Here is a 19987-nt window from a genome sequence, read left to right on the forward strand (position 1 = left end):
GGCTGATTTAACACTTTTGACACATTTTTGGGACCATTGGCATGTATACAGTGATCAGTTTTTTTTTTCTATTGAAAAAAGCCTATGGTGTGCAAAATGCACCCCAAAAAACTTCTGCCAAAAAAAGTGGACACACATCAAGAGTGACACACAGAAACGTGCAACGGGTGTCTCCTGTCCTCCACAAGGAAGGGCCTTACCCTGATCCCCCAGGGCGTTAGGCTCCAGACGGGGAATGAGGTACCAAATACATGGCCCATCCAGCCGAAGCCGGACGACCGCCTTTCTCCGGAAGGTCTGCCGAAACAGACCCACCCAGGTACTAGGGTAGGGGCTCTCCCAAAGGGAGACCCCCCAAATAGAGAGCGAACCAAGCCAGAAGGCCTATGTCCACCCTCCCACAAGATGTTCAGGGTTGGCCCGAGGACCGACACCCTACTAGCTAAACGTGCAGGTGACAAACATAAAACGTGACACACAACACTCAAATAAAATAAAGAAAAAGTGGGGAAAGGGATAGTGAAGAGGCCAGGAATCAAAAATTCCTCTGGTCCTAGCCAAAAGGCCGGGCCCTAGAGGCAGGTGTGAAAAAGTGTGTAATAGTGAAGTGTCCGTGGTGCCAAACTTGAGAGTGATAAATCACTGTGAATGTAAGGCACCCCTGAACTGCCACTTCAGGGGCACATCACCATAGGCTTTTCCAAAGAAGCATCCCCGACCCCCCAGCCCAGACCACAACAGCCCCCACCCCAGCCAGAAAGGCATGGAGATCCAGGAGCTTAGTGAGACCCTTTGCCATCAGGCCTCACCCTCGCTCCCATCACTCCTACCTAATTACATTCAGGAAGTACAGGCCGCCCCCCTGTTGGAAACAGGGGAACAAACGTTCCCTCCCGAAAAACTGACCGGAGCTAAAGCTGCCACAATCCAAGCCAGAAGGCCAGGGTCCCCTCCCCTGGCGCCGACCAGTGGTTCTCCATCCCCATCAGAAGGCTTCCCTTTCAGCTACGAACCGCTCTGGGTCACCTTTACACCAGCAGGTGTTAGAACAGGGACGGAAGCAAGCGCCACCTCCTGGTAACTGATAAGAACAGATACTACACTTGATCTTAGTGATCAGTGCTGTAAAAATATACTAATTACTGTGTAAATGTCACCGGCAAGGAAGGGGTTAACACTAGGGGGCAATCAAGGGGTTAACTGTGTCCCCTAGGGAGTGATTATAACTGTGGGGGGGTGGGACTGCCTGGGTGAGGAGAGTGACCGTTATTCATACTTTGTATGAACAACAGATCACTCTCCTTACCCCTGACAGCATAGAGATCTGTCTGTTTACATTGACAGATCTCCGTCCTGTCTGTGTGGAGCGATCATCGCAACCGACGGGCATGCGCATCGGCCCCTAGTGGTTAAAAGGCGAGCTGGCATACAGCTATCATTGTCCCTCCACATTAAAAAGTGCGCTGTGTTTCCCTCTGTCCTCACTTAGCATAGAAATGAATAGGGGATAATCTCCCTTTGTCACATGAGCATGGGGGAGCCACACCCAAAAATGATTTATTTTGCCTGCAAAGAAAGGTACACCACTTTATATTTGCATATGCAGAAATCATTGCTCCTCTGGGTCAGTCAAACGAGTTGTGATGGGTTAATATCCACCTGTCAATGTCTCATTGAGTGTGCTTTTTGTTTAGTGTTCTTTCCTGATTGGCTACCAGGTATACCCACTATACTGTGATTCGTTAGGGACCCATTATCGCCTTTTATATTTGTTTGAGAGTGTATGGTCTATATATTTGGGTTTCATGTATCAGAAAATTGAACACTGTCACTTCAGAACATGCATGTAAAAATAGGTATTCTACCCTTTTTGCAAGCTACAGCTTGTGAAGTTTTGACAACTGACAAAACTATCCCATATTCTGACTTATCGTGTCTGTTTGTATAAGCTGGCATTTTGATAAAGCTCATATTGTCAATTTTGACGTATACATGGGGGTAAGAGGATGGAAATATTTGTGGGGAGTGCAAGGCTGAGAGTTAGTCATCTTATGACATGTAGCCTTGATGTCTCCATACATAAACCATAGTCTGATTTATTTCACATGACAGCTAAAGAAGGTTACAGTGTTTTCAGCATGCAGAATCTGATAAGATTTCTAAATCATTCTATGCTGAATAATAAATACAAGTTTGTGTGACAGTGAAATAATATTTGCTCATATAGTAAGCATTTTTTTTTTATTTCAATGACCAGTGATTTTAAGCTGCAAACTGGCATGTAAATGTATAATAATAATAATAATAAAAAAAAAAGATATATACTTATGTTTACATGTCAAAAGCTCTCCATAGAGCTTTGGGGAAAAAAATGTGAGCACAATTGACTTCCTATCCTAGAATCCCACTAAAGGACAACGCAGCTAATCTCTCCCTAGCATCCTAAATGTAGATCCTATTAAAAATTCCAGTCTTTTCTGGTTGTCCCAGGAAGTACTGAAATCAGAAACAGGCAGGCAACTAGCAATTGCAGAAGAGATCAGCAACATACGTGAATCTCATTGCACAGTTTATAGTCTGACTGTACAATTTCCTTTGTATTTACCAGCAACTATGTAGTGCAAGGACCTGCCTAATTGGATACAAATTGAATGGATAGTTTAGGTTGGTCCTTTTTTTTTTTTTTTTTTTTTTTTTATAGTTTTGGTAAATTTATTTTAGAAATTGTACAAAGATTTTAAAGTCAGGTTGTAAAATGTTGACATTTCACATCATGTGTTTCCTGTAAGTTATGCATAATGTGTTTTGGTATGTCTTCTTGGTTGTTGCATGCTATGTGCTGCAATATTGATAGATTCTGTTTTTTTTTTTTTGTTTTTCTCTCTCAGATACCCTGTACTCTGCCTTCTCCCAGCTTCTGTTATGTCCTTGCTTTAAGATATGAGGAGGGCAGTGACAGCATCAAACCAGGAGATATCGTGTCAGATCTATACCTGCCTCCTGTCATCCACAGTCTTGATGAAATTCTGCAGGTAACCATATACATGTCCATTATATTTCATATAGTGTTTGGGTTTTGAAAACATTGAAGTGAAGCTTCTCCCAAAAGGGGAAGTTCAGTTCTCCCTCCTCTTCAACTTTTGGTTATACATTTTTTTAGGGGGGTAGTTTTGACAGGTACCTTCTCCCACTTCCATCCGGATCAGCTAGGCAATCCAAGTGGAAGTTCCCCTCCCCCCCTTTCTGCCCAAAGCCCTCTCGGATACGTTACATGTCCCAGAAGGCTGTGGGACCATTCACAAAGCTCAGCATGACAGCCAGCTGGCTGTGACGCCACAAGGAGTTACAGCCAACTCCCCACAGTTAACATGCCAGTGCCAGGGACCCAAAGACCAGTAAATAACTGGACCAGATGGTAAAAGATCCTTGGGCAAGAGAGTGTCTGTTTAATAAAAGTCAGCAGCCACAGTTTTTGTAGCTACTGATTTGAATTTTTTTGCAGATCTCACTGAAGAACCATTTTAGGTATGTGGCATATAGTCAAGTAAATATTCCCTAATCGTACTGTACAGGACACAGGTTAATCATAAAATATTGAGCTATAGGCTGCCAACTTCAGATAATTAGGTACTGGCAAACAAAGTTGTTAGGACAGTCACATATATACTTTCTCCCACCCCCAGCACTTATCTTGCTATTGCCCTTAGGTGATAAGTGTCTTCTCTCTAATAAGAGAATGCAATGGCTTTTCTACCTGTGGAACTGTTTTCACTGAATTGTCTGTTAAGATTTTGGCTACACTGTTCCATGCCACATGGCTGAGACTCTGGGAGCGTACATGGACCCTAGTGGATCCTGCATTAGGCTCTTACCATGGCAAATTGTACAAGGGGTTGAGTCAGCTGCAGGGCACTACAAATGTCTAGGGCTGAGGTCCATCAGCTAGTGAGGCCCTGTTTCTGAAGACCTCCCAGGGTATGTCCGCCTGAATAGGGTGGAGACTAAGGAATGTCCTCCCTATTTTCCTGATGCCCTTGATCTGTGATGCCCTCACAAAACTGAGCCAAACAAAGGGAGCATAGTGTATTCTTTTTTTTGTAAAACATAGATAATCCAGCAGAATGACAGCATGTGAACGTTTATTCAGATCAGAAAGATTTTACACTAAAAGAAGCAGGTTACAATATGATGCCATTTGGTTGAAGCCTAGTGAACAGCCCTGCAAGGCAGCCATATTATTATAGCCATATTATTGAAATGGCCAAAGCTTCTGGTACTAATATTGCTGAAAACTCATCTGCAAATGGCCATCTTCCTATAGCCCAAAGCAGTAAAAAAGATGGCCCTAAAATCCAGACTTCTAAGGAAAAAAAAAAATGATTATATATATATATATATATATATATATATATATATATATATATATATATATATATATATATATATATATATATATAGTAAATCAATGCATGGTGCTGCATAACAGACATTACCTTTTACTTTTATCTTTTGCTGCTGAATCCTCTGTTGTAATCTCCTTAAATCCCAATGTTAGTTTTAAGGAAATTTAAACTTTGTAAGAATGTTTAAAATTATTCAGGGCTAAGTAAGCTGGCCAAGTGTTCAGGCTTGGCTGCACAGGTCCCTACAAATGCAGCACAAGCTGTTCACACCACTCAGTGGTACTTGTTGTTTTGGGGGCTATGACAGTGGATCCTGACAGTTGGGTGCAAGGTAATAGTAGGAGCAGGCACTTTAAAGCAGAACTCCAACCAAAAAAAGATAACAATTAATAGCCTATCAAATTTTCTGTAGCTTCAGTCCAGTGATCCCCTCCAGTACATTTCTGCCTTAGATCTTTTCAGTTTGATAGCCACCATCATTAAGGGCCAGTTCACACTGGTGCGCTGCCAGACATTGCATGTAATTTGCACTGAATTGCTGTGCACATAACATGTGCTGTCTGTGATGCAAATTCAGCCATACAAACTGCATAACTGAATTTGCATTGCTTTCTTACCACGTTTTCACACCCATGCAATCCGATTCATGTCTGAATTCAAAGTTTGCACTGCAAACTGCGAACCGATCTGGGGGTGTTATTAACTTTGTATTGACAAAGTTAGCGGTTCACAGAGGGCAGTGCAAACTGCCTGCAAGTCAGTTGTGATGCGGGAACCCAAACTGGCTTTGCAGGGTTTCCCGAATTGCTCCAGTGTGAACCGAGCCATAACCCACTTCTCTGAAACCATCTTGTCAGCACATGCCTCTTTGGACTGCTTCCGCTCACTCTCCACCTATGATGCACAAGACGCCGATACCAGGTTAAATTTGGGTACTTACACTCTTTTCATCTTCAAAAAATGTGTTTAATTATGTTATTAATGATTACAGAGCTGCATTTTGTTTTGTCTTTTATATTTGCCTGCATTTCATCTTTATGGTGCCAGCTATGCAGCCTTATACTTATTTTGTTTGATTTTAGCATTTGAGAGGTAATTTCACAATACATCATGTTTTAGATGTGATACAAATTACAATAAAAAGATAACCCTAATGTAGAAATATTGCCATCTATTTGTATTTTGTGAATTATGTGGTCAATTTTAGCTTTCTAGTTTACCTAGCTGACTGCTTTTTCTCTGTGGTTTTTCATTGTAGGTGGTTGTTCTCAGTCAGCGATGCAGCTTTTGGGCAACAGTGATATATGTGAGGCCTGAGGTAAAGTTTTACATTTGTGCTCCAGAGAGTTAATGGTTTAGATTTAAGTGTCGACTATTGCTGAGCGCATATAGAAATGAGCCACAACTGACACTGCAGCTACTCAGAAAGCTAGCTTTGGGAAATGTATTACATTTACTATTAATTGTCTGCACCTTGATTTAATTAACTCCAGCTAAAGCAATATTGCAATTACATGCAGTTAACGACATTTAGGAAATAACTTGCATGTACAAATGAAAGGGGTATATGTTTTTAAGTTGAAGTGGTTTGTTTTGAATATGGGGATTTAAATATTTAACATGGTTGATATTTCTTTACAGTGTTGCATAAAAAAGCGAAAGGAACCATGTTCAATCATACAAGCAGGGCCCAGCTAAAAGAATACAGTTTCTTTTTTTATTATTATTATTTCATTTGTGCCTGATTGTTAAGAGTAACAATAATAATACAATCTCCAAAATATAATTGTTTTGCACTTTTTAGAGATTGGTGGCGGTAATAGAAAAGCCCCACCCAACAGACAGTTCAAAGAAAGCATTACCAACTGGACATTGGTCATCTGGACAATTAGGCCTCATGCACACTGGATGTTAAAATAATGTTATAAAAATGCCAGTAGCTTTGTAGTGAGTTCTTCAACATTTTTGCAATAGTTTTGTTTTAGTGTTTTGTTTTTAACAATTTTTATTTATTTTCGTTTTTTTAATGGCTCAAAAGATGTTACAGATGGGTGCTTATAAAGATGGGGAGCTTATTGACTGTAGAACAAAATGTCAAGCCAAAAACAGCAGCTGTAAAAACGTCCAGTGTGCATAAGGCCTCAGAGTGAATCTCTCTCTAGTGGGTCTACAGTAAAGATGCACAATTCTGGCTAAAATGAGAATCACATTTTTTTTTGCTAAGAAGATTGATCACAATTTTCTCACGATTCTCGTGGCGTAACATCATCTTTCACATAAAAAAAAAAAAAAAAAAAGGCTAACTTTACTGTTTTTTTTTTTTTTTATATATTCATTGAAGTGAATTTTTCCCCCAAAAAAAATTGTGTTTGAAAGACCGCTGGGCAAATACAGCATGCCATAAAATATTGCAGCAATTGCCATTTTATTCACTAGGGTCTCTGCTAAAAATATATATATATATATATATATATATATATATATATATATATATATATATATATATATATATATATATATATATATTATAATGTTTGGGGTTTTCGAGTAATTTTCTAGCAAAAGAATAAAAAAAATATTGATTTCAACTAAGAAATACGTTTCAGAAAAAGATTTAGACTTTAAGTGGTTAAAATTCCTGCATTTACAAGTTGTTGAAAACTTGGCAGACTGCCCCGATTTTTTTCTTCAGGCAGAAAGTGTATCCCTTTGGTCTAACACCCCTTTTACACCAGGGCGTTTTGCAGGCCCTATAGCGTTAGAAATAGCGCCTGCAATGCGCCCTAAAGAAGCTGCACCATTGTGTGTAGTGTAAAAGCCCCGAGGGCTTTCACACTACAGCGGTGCGCTGGCAGGACGTCAGAAAAAAGTCCTGCCAGCAGCTTCTTTGGAGCGTTGAAGGAGCGGTGTGTTTACCGCTCCTCCACCGCTGCTCCCCATTGAAATCAATGGGACAGCGCTGTAATACCGCCGGCAAAACGCCGCTATTGCGGCGTATTGCCGGCGGTTTTAACCCTTTCGCGGCCGCTAGCGGGGGTAAAAGCGCCCCGCTAGGGTCCGAAATGCGCCACAAATCCGGTGGTAAAACCGCCAATGCAATGGGTGGTATGGTGTGGTGTGGTGTGAAAGGAGTCTAAGAAAGAAGTTAGTTACAATGTTTCATATTAAAAACTTGGCAATTTGTCTGGATGTTTTCTTTTTACAGCTGAGTGAGCAGATAAGTCTATTCACTTGTTATATGAAAGAATCGGCAAACTCTGCAATGGAGATCGTCAGAGGGCTTGAATTGAGATCATTTTTTTTTTAACAATTAATTGTGTAGCTCTAGTCTACAGGCAGCAATAAAAACTCCTAACTCCTCACCACCCACCTGAATGTAGAGATACAGATACCTTGCCCTTGTTCTACACTCTAGCACCCCCAGGTCAGGTACCATTAACTGGCCAAATCCAGTCTCTGGAACAGAGCATGATGAAATCCTTCACCCAGGAAACCTACAGTTCCCACCACCTCATCTCCATGGTTATCTTCAGTGCACATATCAGTTCATTTGGAAAGGACAATGATATATTGAGCACAGCCAGCCTGTCCAGCGGCAGCCACTGTAGCTTGTTGGAGCTGGCCAAGGTCCCCAGGAACAGGGTGTTATTGTATTGGTGGATGTTGTGTTCAGGGTCAATCTGCCATGGTTAGTGCCCGAGAGCAGCAGCTCTCTCCATCCTCACAGAGTATATTGATAGCAGCGGGAGCCATTGACTGGGGGTGGCGTAGCTGAGCCGTTTCTACCAAGCGGGGGGGGGGGGGTAGCTGAGCCATGCTGTCTGTGTCTTTGGAGGCAGGCAGTGTGATTAGGGATTGAACCTACACAAGTGCCTCCTTAGGAAGCTTCCAAGGGAAACACTCATTGAAGAAGAGGAACCAGGAGCACTGACAGGGGACCATGGAAGAAGAGGATTGGGGTTGCTCTGTGCAAAACCAATGCACAAAGCAAGGTGGGTATAACATGTTTATTATTTTAAAAAGATTAAGGTTTGGAATCACTTTAAGTCTCTTTTTGTCAAGATGTAAAGAGTGCCCCTTGCCATTTGTAATGGCCTTAAAGCTAATCCCTATGTTTCAGTGAAGTTTTCATAGTTTCAATCGAACCACTACCTTCGCTAACGGGTGCAGCAGCTGTGAGCGCTGTATAAACAGCATGTAGCCTCTGCAACATACAGTATACAGCACTGTGTTCAAGTATAGGGAGGGGAACTTCCCATCTTGCTCCTGGAACAGAATTGAATTGGCTGAGTGCTGCTCAGCCATTCACAGGGAGCTTTTTTTCTAACTTGTCCCCAAAACTGAACTGCATTTGCCAAATAGGGTATTTTGCATATAAGAAAATATTTTTTCTGGTGATGGAAGAGCAGCACTGGCATCCAGAGAGGAGGGACCGTTCACCAGCCAAAATGAAGAAAATAAGTGAGTGTGTGTGCAGTGCGAGAGAAAGCAGGGTATTGTATGCCATAAGGGTTTAGAGGAGTGTGGTGGTGGAGGGGAGAACATAGAGATAGTAAGGTGGAAGAGGGATGCAAAGTAATAAGAGAGATAGAAGTGCTAATAGAACTGTGGATTAGGAAGGGTGACAGAAGGGAGAGAATATAGCAGAAGGTGTAGGGGGATACAGAGTAAAGGAGGGATGGTTGCACTTTTGACAGTTGATGGAGGAGTACAACTGGAAACACAGCCACTATATACCAAGGTGGCCAAGAGGGTCAGCATGACAGCAAAAGATCTAGTATTTTGAGAATGAGAAAAGTTGTCTTTAAATTATCTGAAATGTCATATTTAACATAGAATAGTATATTATGACACCATGACAGCATACTATTGTTGATGTTTACTGCTTAATTGGGGTTTCTGCCAGTATATGTATTGTACACAATGGATTCTTGCACACGAAAAACATGCAATGTGAAAAATATATATTTCACTCATGGCTAGTATTTGGTTGAAGCCATTTATTATCAATCAACTGTGTTTACTCTTTTTAAAGTGGGAGTTCCGCCGTTTTTTTGTTTTTAAAAGTCAGCAGCTACAAATACTGCAGCTGCTGACTTTTAAAATAAGGACACTTACCCATCCAGCGCGCCCATAATGTCGGCACCCAAAGCCGATCTCTCGATCGGCTCTCAGGTGCTGCCACCGCCATCTTCGGTATGGGAATCAGGAAGTGAAGCCTTGCGGTCTCACTTCCCAGTCACGCTGCGCAATAAGGATGGTCCCCCCTGTCTCTGGGATTCGTGTGTTTCCCAGCAGACAGTGGGGGACCCGCAGGAAGTGGCTTAAATACCCGCAGATTCTGCGCATATCTATGCCAGAAGTGGGTGCAAATACCTGTACTAGCTTAAATACCCGCAGATTCTGCGCATATCTATGCCAGAAGTGGGTGCAAATACCAGCCTCCCCCCTGAAAGGTGCCAATTGTGGCAGCGGAGGGGGGAGGGTTCCAATGAGCGGAAGTTCCACTTTAGGGTGAAGCTCCACTTTAAGTCATAATGGCAACAGAAGCTACCCAATTGACCCTGATCAAAAGTTTACATAACACAGTTCTTAATATTGTGTATTGCCTCCTTTAAAATCAATGACAGATTGAAGTCGTTTGTGGTATTTGTGGATGAGGCTCATTATCTTCTCAGATGGTAAAGCTGACCATTCCTCTTGGCAAAAAGCCTCCAGTTCATGGAAATTCTTGGGCTTTCTTGCATAAACTGCATGTCTGAGATCTCCCCAAAGTGGTTCAATGATATTGAGGTCAGGAGACTGAGATGGCCACTCCGGAACCTTCACTTTATTCTGCTGTAGCCAATGACAGGTCGACTTGGCCTTTTGTTTTGGATCATTGTCATGTTGGAATTCCAAGTATGTCCCATACACAGCTCCTGGCTAATGAATGCAAATGTTCCTCCAGCATTTTGTGATAACATACTGCATTCAACTTGCCATCAATTTTGAATAAATGTCCTGTGCCTCCATAGCTCACACATCCCCAAAACATCCCCAAAACATCAGCAATTCACCTCCATGTTTCACAGTAGGAATGGTGCACCTTTCCTCCATAGGTCTTGTTGACTGCTCTCCAAATGTAAAGTTTATAGTTGTGGCCAAAAATTTAAATTTAGGTTCCATCACTCCAAATGACTTTGTACCAGAAGGTTTGTCTCTGCTATTTGGAGTATTGTATGCGGGATACTGAGTAGCATTTGCGTAGTAATGGCTTTCTTCTGGTGACTTGACCCTGCAGCCCATATTTCTTTAAATGCCTCCTTATTATGCATCTTGAAACAGCCACACCACATATTTTCAGAGTGTCCTGTATTTCACTTGAAGTTATTTGTTTTTCTTTGCATCCTGAATACTTTTCCTGGTAGTTGTGGTTAAAAGCTTAGTTGGTCTACCTGACCGTGGTTTAGTTTCAACAGAACCCCTCATTTTCCACTTCTTGATTAGAGTTTGAGCACTGCTGATTGGCGTTCCCAATTCCTTGGATATCTTTTTATATCCCTTTCCTGTTTTATACAGTTCAACTACCTTTTCCTGCAGAGCCTTTGATAATTATTTTGCTTTCCCCGTGACTCAGAATCCAGAAACGTCCATGCAACACTGGATAAAAAGATGCAAGGGTTTGTCGGGTGTCCCGAAACTCATTGACCTTTTACACACACACACACACACACACACACACACTGTTTATTGATAATAAATGGCTTCAGCCAAACACTAACCATGAGTGAAAGAAAAGTGTTTGTGTTTATTATTCATATTCTCTGAAAAAATGGCCAAGAAATCTGCCAAGGTATGTAAACTTATGAGCACAACTGTATTTATTTGTAAAAAAATAAAATTAAACAATTTATCATTTTCCTTCAATTTTACAATTATGTGCCACTTTGTGTTGGTCTATCACATAAAATCCCAATAAAATATATGTATGTTTTTGGTTGTAACATGACAAAATTAGTGATGCACCGAAATTTCAGCCGCCGAAACATATCAGCCGAAAATGCCTTTTTCGGCAATTTGCCGAAAGAGAAAAACGGCCAATAATGGAGCCAAAAATGGGGCGTGGCCTGGGTGGGGGCGGGGCTCTGCCCCCGCCCCTGGTGACGCCCATCATGGGGGGTGCATAGTGCAGGAGAGCCGCCTCTGCCGCCTGTTTGATCACAGCGCCGGGAACATCACAGCTTTCATTTCAATAGCTGTGCGCAGGATTGGACGGATGATCTGCCTATCAAAGTGCCCGGACAAGGGGGAGGGGCTGCGTGTGACGGCGTGCGGCCGGGAACACACAGCTATTGAAATGAAAGCTGTGATGTTCCCGGCGCTGTGATCAAACAGGCGGCAGAGGCGGCTCTTCCCTGCACATGCTGGCTGCAAAGTAGGACACACTGCCTGCAAAATGGGACACACTGGCTGCAAAATGGGGCACACTGGCTGCAAAATGGGGCACACTGCCTGCAAAATGGGGCACACTGCCTGCAAAATGGGGCACACTGCCTGCAAAAATGGGACACACTGCCTGTAAACATGGGACACACTGGCTGCAAAATGGGACACACTGGCTGCAAAATGGGGCACACTGGCTGCAAAATGGGACACACTGGCTGCAATGGGGCACAGGCACACTGGCTGCAATGGGGGGTGCCTCCTGTACCACGTCCTCTGTCTCTGACCATCTCCTGTATCATGTCCCCAGTCTGACCATCTTCTGTACCATGTCCCCAGTCTCTGACCATCTCCTGTACCACGTCCCCAGTCTCTGACCACCTCCTGTACCATGTCGCCAGTCTCTGACCACCTCCTGTACCATGCATGCAGTCTCTGACCACCTCCTGAACCATGCATGCAGTCTCTGACCACCTCCTGAACCATGCATGCAGTCTCTGACCACCTCCTGAACCATGCATGCAGTCTCTGACCACCTCCTGAACCATGCATGCAGTCTCTGACCACCTCCTGAACCATGCATGCAATCTCTGACCACCTCCTGAACCATGCATGCAGTCTCTGACCACCTCCTGAACCATGTCGCCAGTCTCTGACCACCTCCTGAACCATGTCGCCAGTCTCTGACCACCTCCTGTACCATGTCGCCAGTCTCTGACCACCTCCTGTACCATGTCGCCAGTCTCTGACCACCTCCTGTACCATGTCGCCAGTCTCTGACCACCTCCTGTACCATGTCGCCAGTCTCTGACCACCTCCTGTACCATGTCCCCAGTCTCTGACCACCTCCTGTATAAAAATATTTTTAAAAACAGTCATTTTCGGTATCGGTGCTGTTTCGGTATCGGTGTATTTTTCATTTTCGGTATTGGTTTCGGCACCAAAAAACCCATTCAGTGCATCCCTAGACAAAATGTGGACAATTTCAAGGGGTATGAATACTTTTTCAGTGCTCTGTATGCATATATAAATGACACATAGTAAATTTAAATTAGGTATAATCTCTTGTGTTTAAATTATAATAATATGTATATATGTGCAGAGTCAGCTCTCAGACCAACTTTCAGCCTTTTTAAGTGGACAGGTCCACCCGCTGTTGGTGTTGGATATGGAGGCTTGTTTTCTTTGTAAACTTATGAGCACAACTGTACATAGTGAAGTACTTGGACTCAACTGAAAATTGTTGTACAGAATTATCAAAGTTTTGATGAAATACAAGACAATAATGCAGGGCATTTCCAGGCTAAAAATTTTCATTGATGTGAATTAGTTTTTTTTTGTTTTTTTTGTTACATAATTAGATGTAAACTGCTCATCAGTCATGCTGTCAAATAGTCAATTAATCTGCACACTTTATCCACCAGAAGTAATTTTATCTTTTTCTTATCTTGTTGATGTGGTACAAGTTACTACTGCTGCTACTGTCCAGTGTCTGGAAGAGAAGACGCTGACATCTGATGTCCACATAGCAGGGTCCAGCTCTTATCTCTTGGTTAGATCAGTCTGCACCTACATCAGTCTTCCTGTCTGTGTAGCTGGAGCCATGAGGCATGCAGGCTGAATCTTGCTGATTAGTCCTAGCCAAGATCATCCTGGCATGTGGCAACACTGCCTGTTACTGATGAAAGGCTATTAGCATCCACTTGTTACTAGCTGATATAGTCAAGTGCTAAAGGGATCCAAAAAGATGCAGCTGGGCAGCATTACTAACACAAACAGAAGCTTAACGGTGCTTGCAGATGAATATCGGTCTTCTCTGTCCCGTTGGTTCAGTCGAATGGAAGCTTCATAGTAGTGTCTTAAAGGGAACATTCTTCAACAGGCTTTCTAGGGGCAGGCAGAAATTTCTCTTTGGGGTCTTTTTCCACCCAGCATTCTCACTTCATTTAATTTGATTCAGTTGGAAAAAATGTGTGAAGGTTTTGTGAATCTTGAGGTAAAAAACATTAATACACCATGCAACATATCTATAAAGCAGAATATCTGACATTGCCACACATTTATTGCAAGAGAATATTCCCAGTGCATGTTTCAAATGACAGAGATTAAGTTGCCAAAATAAAAAAAAAATATGCCACGATGTGTGCTGGGAAAATAATAGTACTTGGAAGATGGTATTCTTTTTTTTTTTTTTTTTTTATAGGTAGCATGCATAATGCCACATTCACACAGAAGAACATTTTATTACTGGGATATTGAATAATAAAAAAAATGAATTCTGAATATTAATTGGTTGATGGACTTCAGAGAGAAGCCCTCAGCCATCCCTGAAGTTCACTATATTTATATGGCATGATGTCAGCCTCTGTTATGCCTTATTTTTGTATTGGGCCCGGTACACACTAGTAGTTTTATTTTTTATTTTTATCCATAAAAGTTTTTATTATTTTTTTTTCATAAAGGAAAAAAATACAGATTGCATTTCAGAGTATGCCAGAGTTACAGTCGGGTAGATAACAAACAAATATCCCATACATTGAAAGCTGTGTAACAAACATGTTTCTAGGTTTGTGGTCTATTGATCAATCAGTACACATCGACTGGAAAAATTCTCTTACCCCAAGAGCTCTGTCTAAAAAATGGGAATATAAACTTTGGAGGGGAGAGAGGGGATAAGAAGAGTCCTAGATGTCGGCCTTTGCGTTATAACGAAGTCTATCCATACTAAGGAGAAAAGAAAAAGCACAGTGGCGCTTTGCGTGATCGGGGTCTGATTGGTCATTCCTGAGCGACAGGGTGGTCTCTCCTGGGCATCGCACGTGCAGAGTGGCCTCAGATTTTCCTGGTAACTAGAACGGTCACAACGGTCTTCTGTGTATGGGCAAGGAGGGTATGCATCTGGCGTCATGTCATAAAGCATGTGGGTACAGTCAGGGGGTCTGGAAGGGGAAGGGGATAGGGGGAGAGGGGAAAGGGGGGGCACATAAGGGAGAACAGAGAAAGGGAAGGAGGAGAAGGGATAAGGACCTTTGTGATCTGCTCTCTGACTCCCACCGAGACAAGTCATTGATGGGGGCCAGGTATGGTAGCCCCATTTCTAGCTGTGGGAACCAATTTTAGTTTTGGGGCTGATATGAGAGGCCCCGTCCAGTCCCGGGCGCACCACCATGTCAGGGGTCCTTGGGATCAGTTTCGCTCAGAAGTTTGAGTGTTCCTGGAGTCATGTGTGATTGGGCTTGTAGAAGCCCCGATACCAGCAGAGGAACGTAATTGGGTCCATCATTCCCAGGTACGAGCGTATTTGTGGGTAGAGTCTCGAGCAATATGGATAAGCTCCTCCATTTCCACTATCTTCCCCACCCTGTTCAGCCATTCAGAGATGGTTGGAATCTCTGTAGATCCCCAATGTACCGGTATGCATAGCTTGGCTGCGTTCAGCATGTGCAGGCCCAGGGACTTTCTGTAGGAAGAATTAGAGGTGGAGGAGTGGTGGAGAAGGAGCCTAGCTGGTGCAAATTCAATTTGCTGGTTCGTGACTTGAGAGGTGATTGTGTGGACCTGGATCCAGAAAGTCTGGATTTTGGGGCATGATCACCAGATATGAATGAATGACCCCGGTTCCGCCTGGCATCTGCAGCAGGTTTCCGGTACCGCTGCGTTAAATTTGTGTAGGCGAGTCGGTGTATGATACCACCTGGAGAGAATTTTGTAGTTATTTTCTTGTGTATGTACATTTAGAGATCCCTTGTGTGTGGTGATTAAAATGCTTTCCCAGTCGGCTTCTGAAAATTCTGTTTGCAACTCTTTCTCCCAAGCAGGACAGGCCCACCCATCTTTCGGGTAGTTCAGCCAAAAAAAATAGCGTGTATACTCGATATCAAATGTTGTTGTGGAGTGGCTTGGGAACAAAGAGTTTCAAACGGGGTAAATTTCCATGATAGAGCTTCCTCTCGGTTAGACGTTCTAAGAAAGTGGCGTATCTGAAAATACGACCAAAATGGGAGAGGCTCTCTGTCGGGCCTAGCATGGAGGGCGTTATTCCACCTTGGTAGAAGTGGTGAGCTTGTATATCTTCATGGGGCCATTCAGACTTTAAAAAGCATGTGGTAGCGCGCGGCCGAATATGGCAGCTTGAGCTGAGAGCTCCGCACATCATCCGGACGGCAAAGCGACTTCCCGGGCCTCCACACCGGCATCCGCGGCACCGATAGATCCCCCGTGGCTACCCGCATCACCAGCGACCGAGATGTCCCGCAAACGAGGGCAGGAACCGGGCCCGCGGCGCCTCCAATCGTTCGCCTATCAGCCCCACACAGCCAGGCAAGATGGCGCCGCCGGAGGCACAGCGCGCCATTCACTATCCTTTCCTGAACATGCCTCACACCATCCACCTGAAATGAAGCACAGGATGGACTCAGGAGATCCACCAGACTATGCTCCAGCGACCCCTGCTACCCAAAGCCCAGCGAAGACCAGGATGCGGATGGATACAGCAGGACAGGCCGCAGATAATGTGAGTACAGGCCTACATAATGATACTGCCATTTCTTCCTTACAATCATCCATCGCTCAGTTCCCCACCCTGGGGCAACCGGTGCTAGACACCACCATGAAGGACATGTTAGTGTCCCTTCAATCATCCCTCATGTCAAATCTTTCCTCCTTGATAAACAAATTTTCACTTGAAATGAAACACATGGATAACAGGGTGACTTTCATAGAGACCAAAGTAGAAGAGAGCACGGAAACGATTAATGATCTGGTCGATGCATATCATGATCAAAAAGATGAGTCCCTATGGATGAAATCTAAACTCGCGGACCTTGAGGACCGCTCAAGGTGCAATAATGTTAAGATACGCGGCATCCCGGAATCTGTACAGCCTACAGAACTACATAATTTCGCTAGCACCCTCTTCTCCAGCTTACTACCAGAACTGTCCCCCATAGAGCTAACGATTGACCGCATCCATAGACTGCCTAAACCACGCCATCTTGAGGCGGAGGTCCCTAGAGATGTTCTCCTCAGGGTACACTTTTTCCAAGCCAAGGAACAAATCCTCCTGAAAGCGAGAGAACTGTCTCCACTACCTGCTCCCTACTCAGATATCCAGCTCTACGCTGACTTGTCGCAATACACGCTACAGATGCGCAGACAACTCCGCACTATCACTAAGGCCATGAATAACCACAAAATACAGTACAAATGGCGTCACCCGGCCACCATATTGGCCACCTACAATGGCATACCCCATACCATCTCCACCCTGGAAGGGGGTTTGAAACTACTACGAGATTGGGGTGTCCTACTGGATCCACCACAGGATACGAGCAATCACACAGGGACCCCAAATCCATTCTCCTTTGGTGCAGGCCGCGGATCCCGCAAGAATAACTGTCGCTGATAATGAACCCGGGTCACTCTCTCAACAACTGCCCGTCCGGAATGGTTTGCAACATAAATCGTATTTGCTGAACTATACCCCCACCCTGACCAGCTGCCCGTCAGTGTTTGCTGCTGAATTGGCCACTGGCTGATCTATTGTGCATACAGCACATCTCGGATCTCCATTTTTTTTTTTTTTTTGTGTGTCTTATCTTTTTCTTTCTACTCCTCCTTTTCTCTACCCCCTGGACACGTTTGTCCCACCTTCTATAGTTCTCATCGTCCTGCTCCCCGGTTGCTGATACCACAGTTCACAGACCCATATTTTCGAAGCCGCTACCAGGACCAGCGACTAGTGCCTGTGTCAGGCGACTTCTGAGGTCTACCCAAGCCTTCTCCACGACTACTGCCGACTCCAAACGCCGGAGGGGATATCGATTAGAGCTGAAGTTATTCCTACCACATCCTAGATTTCAGCTAATCTACCAGAGCCCGGGCCACAGGGCCCTAGGAATTTTTTCCCCTGCCTTTGTCTGATCATTTTTTTTTTTAATCTTGTTTATTGACTTTATCTTTTTTCTTCAACATATATAAGTGCTAGAGACTTCCATCCCTACATACGAGTATGGGAATCAACGTCATCTCAATTAATGCAAGGGGTCTCAATCACCCCGCAAAACAATCATCTCTATGGTCAACTGCTATGTCCCACAATAGCGACATTATTTGCGTGCAAGAGACACACTTCTCTGCGAAAGCTCCCCCTAAATGCCAACATCAGCTGTTCTCACGGGTGTTCACATCCTCATACCACAAGAAAAAACGCGGAGTGCTAATAGCGATCAAAGACTCAGTGAATTTTCAACTTGAAACTTGCGAATCTGATCCGGAAGGAAGGTTTTTAATATTAATTGGTTCAATTGACAATGTTATGTATACTTTTGTCTCTGTTTATGCTCCCAACAATGGTCAATTGGCGTTTATCAAAAAAATTGTCCGGAAAGTTAAGAGTATCCACCGAGGCCATATCATTCTCTGTGGAGACTTTAACATGGTGCCTGATGTGGACCTGGATTCCACATCTGGCACCAAGAGACGCCCCTCCCTACTAGGGAGTTATTTTTCCTCAGTGGATTTGTTTGATGTCTGGAGGTGCTGTCACGCAAGTGAGAGAGACTTTACTTTCCTCTCCCCGCGTCACAACACTTACTCGAGAATTGATCTATTTTTAGTTGATAAGATATTGTTGCAACGTATAATTAAATCTGATATACAAACCGCCACCTGGTCGGACCATGCTCCAGTGAGCATTAGCATTTCTGACGGCCCCTCCCACCAAAAATCTTTCATATGGAGAGTAAACTACTATCTACTCCGTAATACTAGCTCATGCTCCCATATTAGGGAAAAGCTGGCAGAATACTTCTCTATCAATCAGGACGCTGTGTCGGATCCGGTGGTGGTGTGGAACGCTCATAAAGCGGTAATTAGAGGAACCTTTTTGCAATTGGGTGCTAGAGAAAAAAAAGGCTAGAACACAGAAACTGGATGAATTGACTAATGCATTAGCGAAGGCTGAGTCACAGAACAAACTTGCACCCTCTCCTGCCCTCCAAGCACAAATTTTCACCCTGCGTCACGACCTGCGGGCACACCTCCTTGAGAAGCAAGAAAAGCTATACAGGTTAATAAAGGCCAGATCGTACACCACTGGCAATAAAGCGGGTAAAGCAATGTCTCTTAAAATCAAAGGATATAGAACCAAGACTAAAATCCCTTTTATATTTCACCCTCACTCCCACAGGAAACTTCTTAAACCTCATGACATCGCCAATGCCTTTAGTACATACTACGGAGATCTATATAACCTTGCCAAAGACCCCTCCACCACACAGCCCTCCCCGGAGGGTATATCATCCTTTCTAGACAAACTACAACTCCCACAAGTATCACCATCCCAACTCGATGAGCTTAACAGCCCATTCACGATAGAGGAAATTAGACGAGCCATCCACAAACTCCCAGTAGCAAAATCTCCTGGACCTGACGGCTTCACAGGAGAATATTATAAAATGTTCCAGGACATTTTAGCGCCCTTTCTATGTAGTACCTTTAACGCAGCTGCCAAATCCGCACAATTTCCCCCTGAAATGCTTAGTGCTCGAATAGTAGCTCTTCCCAAGCCGGGAAAGGAACCCGACTACCCTAAAAATTTTCGACCCATATCACTGCTAAATATTGATATAAAAATATATGCTAAACTTCTTGCTACCCGATTAGATAACATCCTACCCTCATTGATACACCCAGACCAGTCTGGATTTACGAAAGGCCGCCAAGCATCTGACGCCACTAGACGCATGATAGACCTTCTTCACCATGTCGAACACACCAAAACTCCATCCCTACTCCTATCTCTCGACGCCGAAAAGGCATTTGATAGGGTGCACTGGGGCTATATCTCATTGACGCTTCGTAAATTCGGAATGTCAGGTCCAATCCACGACTACATAATGGCCCTCTACTCAAACCCATCTGCCAGGGTACTTGCCTCAGACACCCTCTCAGATCCCTTCGATATCACTAACGGGACAAGACAGGGATGCCCGCTCTCTCCACTAATATTCAACTTAGTTATGGAACCCCTAGCAGAAAGTATTAGAACCAATAGCAACATACAGGGCATCCGCATAGCAGACACTGAACACAAGATTAACCTCTTTGCGGACGATGTCATACTATCAATCACAAACCCAGAAAAATCACTACCAGAA

General features: G+C 43.7%; 1 protein-coding gene across 1 annotated transcript in view; it reads left to right on the forward strand.

Moving 5' to 3' along the window:
- SPIDR (scaffold protein involved in DNA repair) overlaps nucleotides 1–19987 on the forward strand; it is a 1142324-nt gene that overhangs the window by 1036822 nt on the left and 85515 nt on the right. The window contains exons 13-14 of the mRNA XM_077492658.1: nucleotides 2889–3032; nucleotides 5662–5721. Coding sequence (XP_077348784.1) covers nucleotides 2889–3032; nucleotides 5662–5721 — 204 coding nt within the window. The remainder of the gene's footprint in view (nucleotides 1–2888; nucleotides 3033–5661; nucleotides 5722–19987) is intronic.

The sequence above is a fragment of the Lithobates pipiens genome, unplaced genomic scaffold (assembly GCF_037356315.1).
Source record: "Lithobates pipiens isolate NorthernLeopardFrog02 unplaced genomic scaffold, aLitPip1_a1.2 Scaffold_19, whole genome shotgun sequence".
NCBI lineage: Eukaryota > Metazoa > Chordata > Amphibia > Anura > Ranidae > Lithobates > Lithobates pipiens.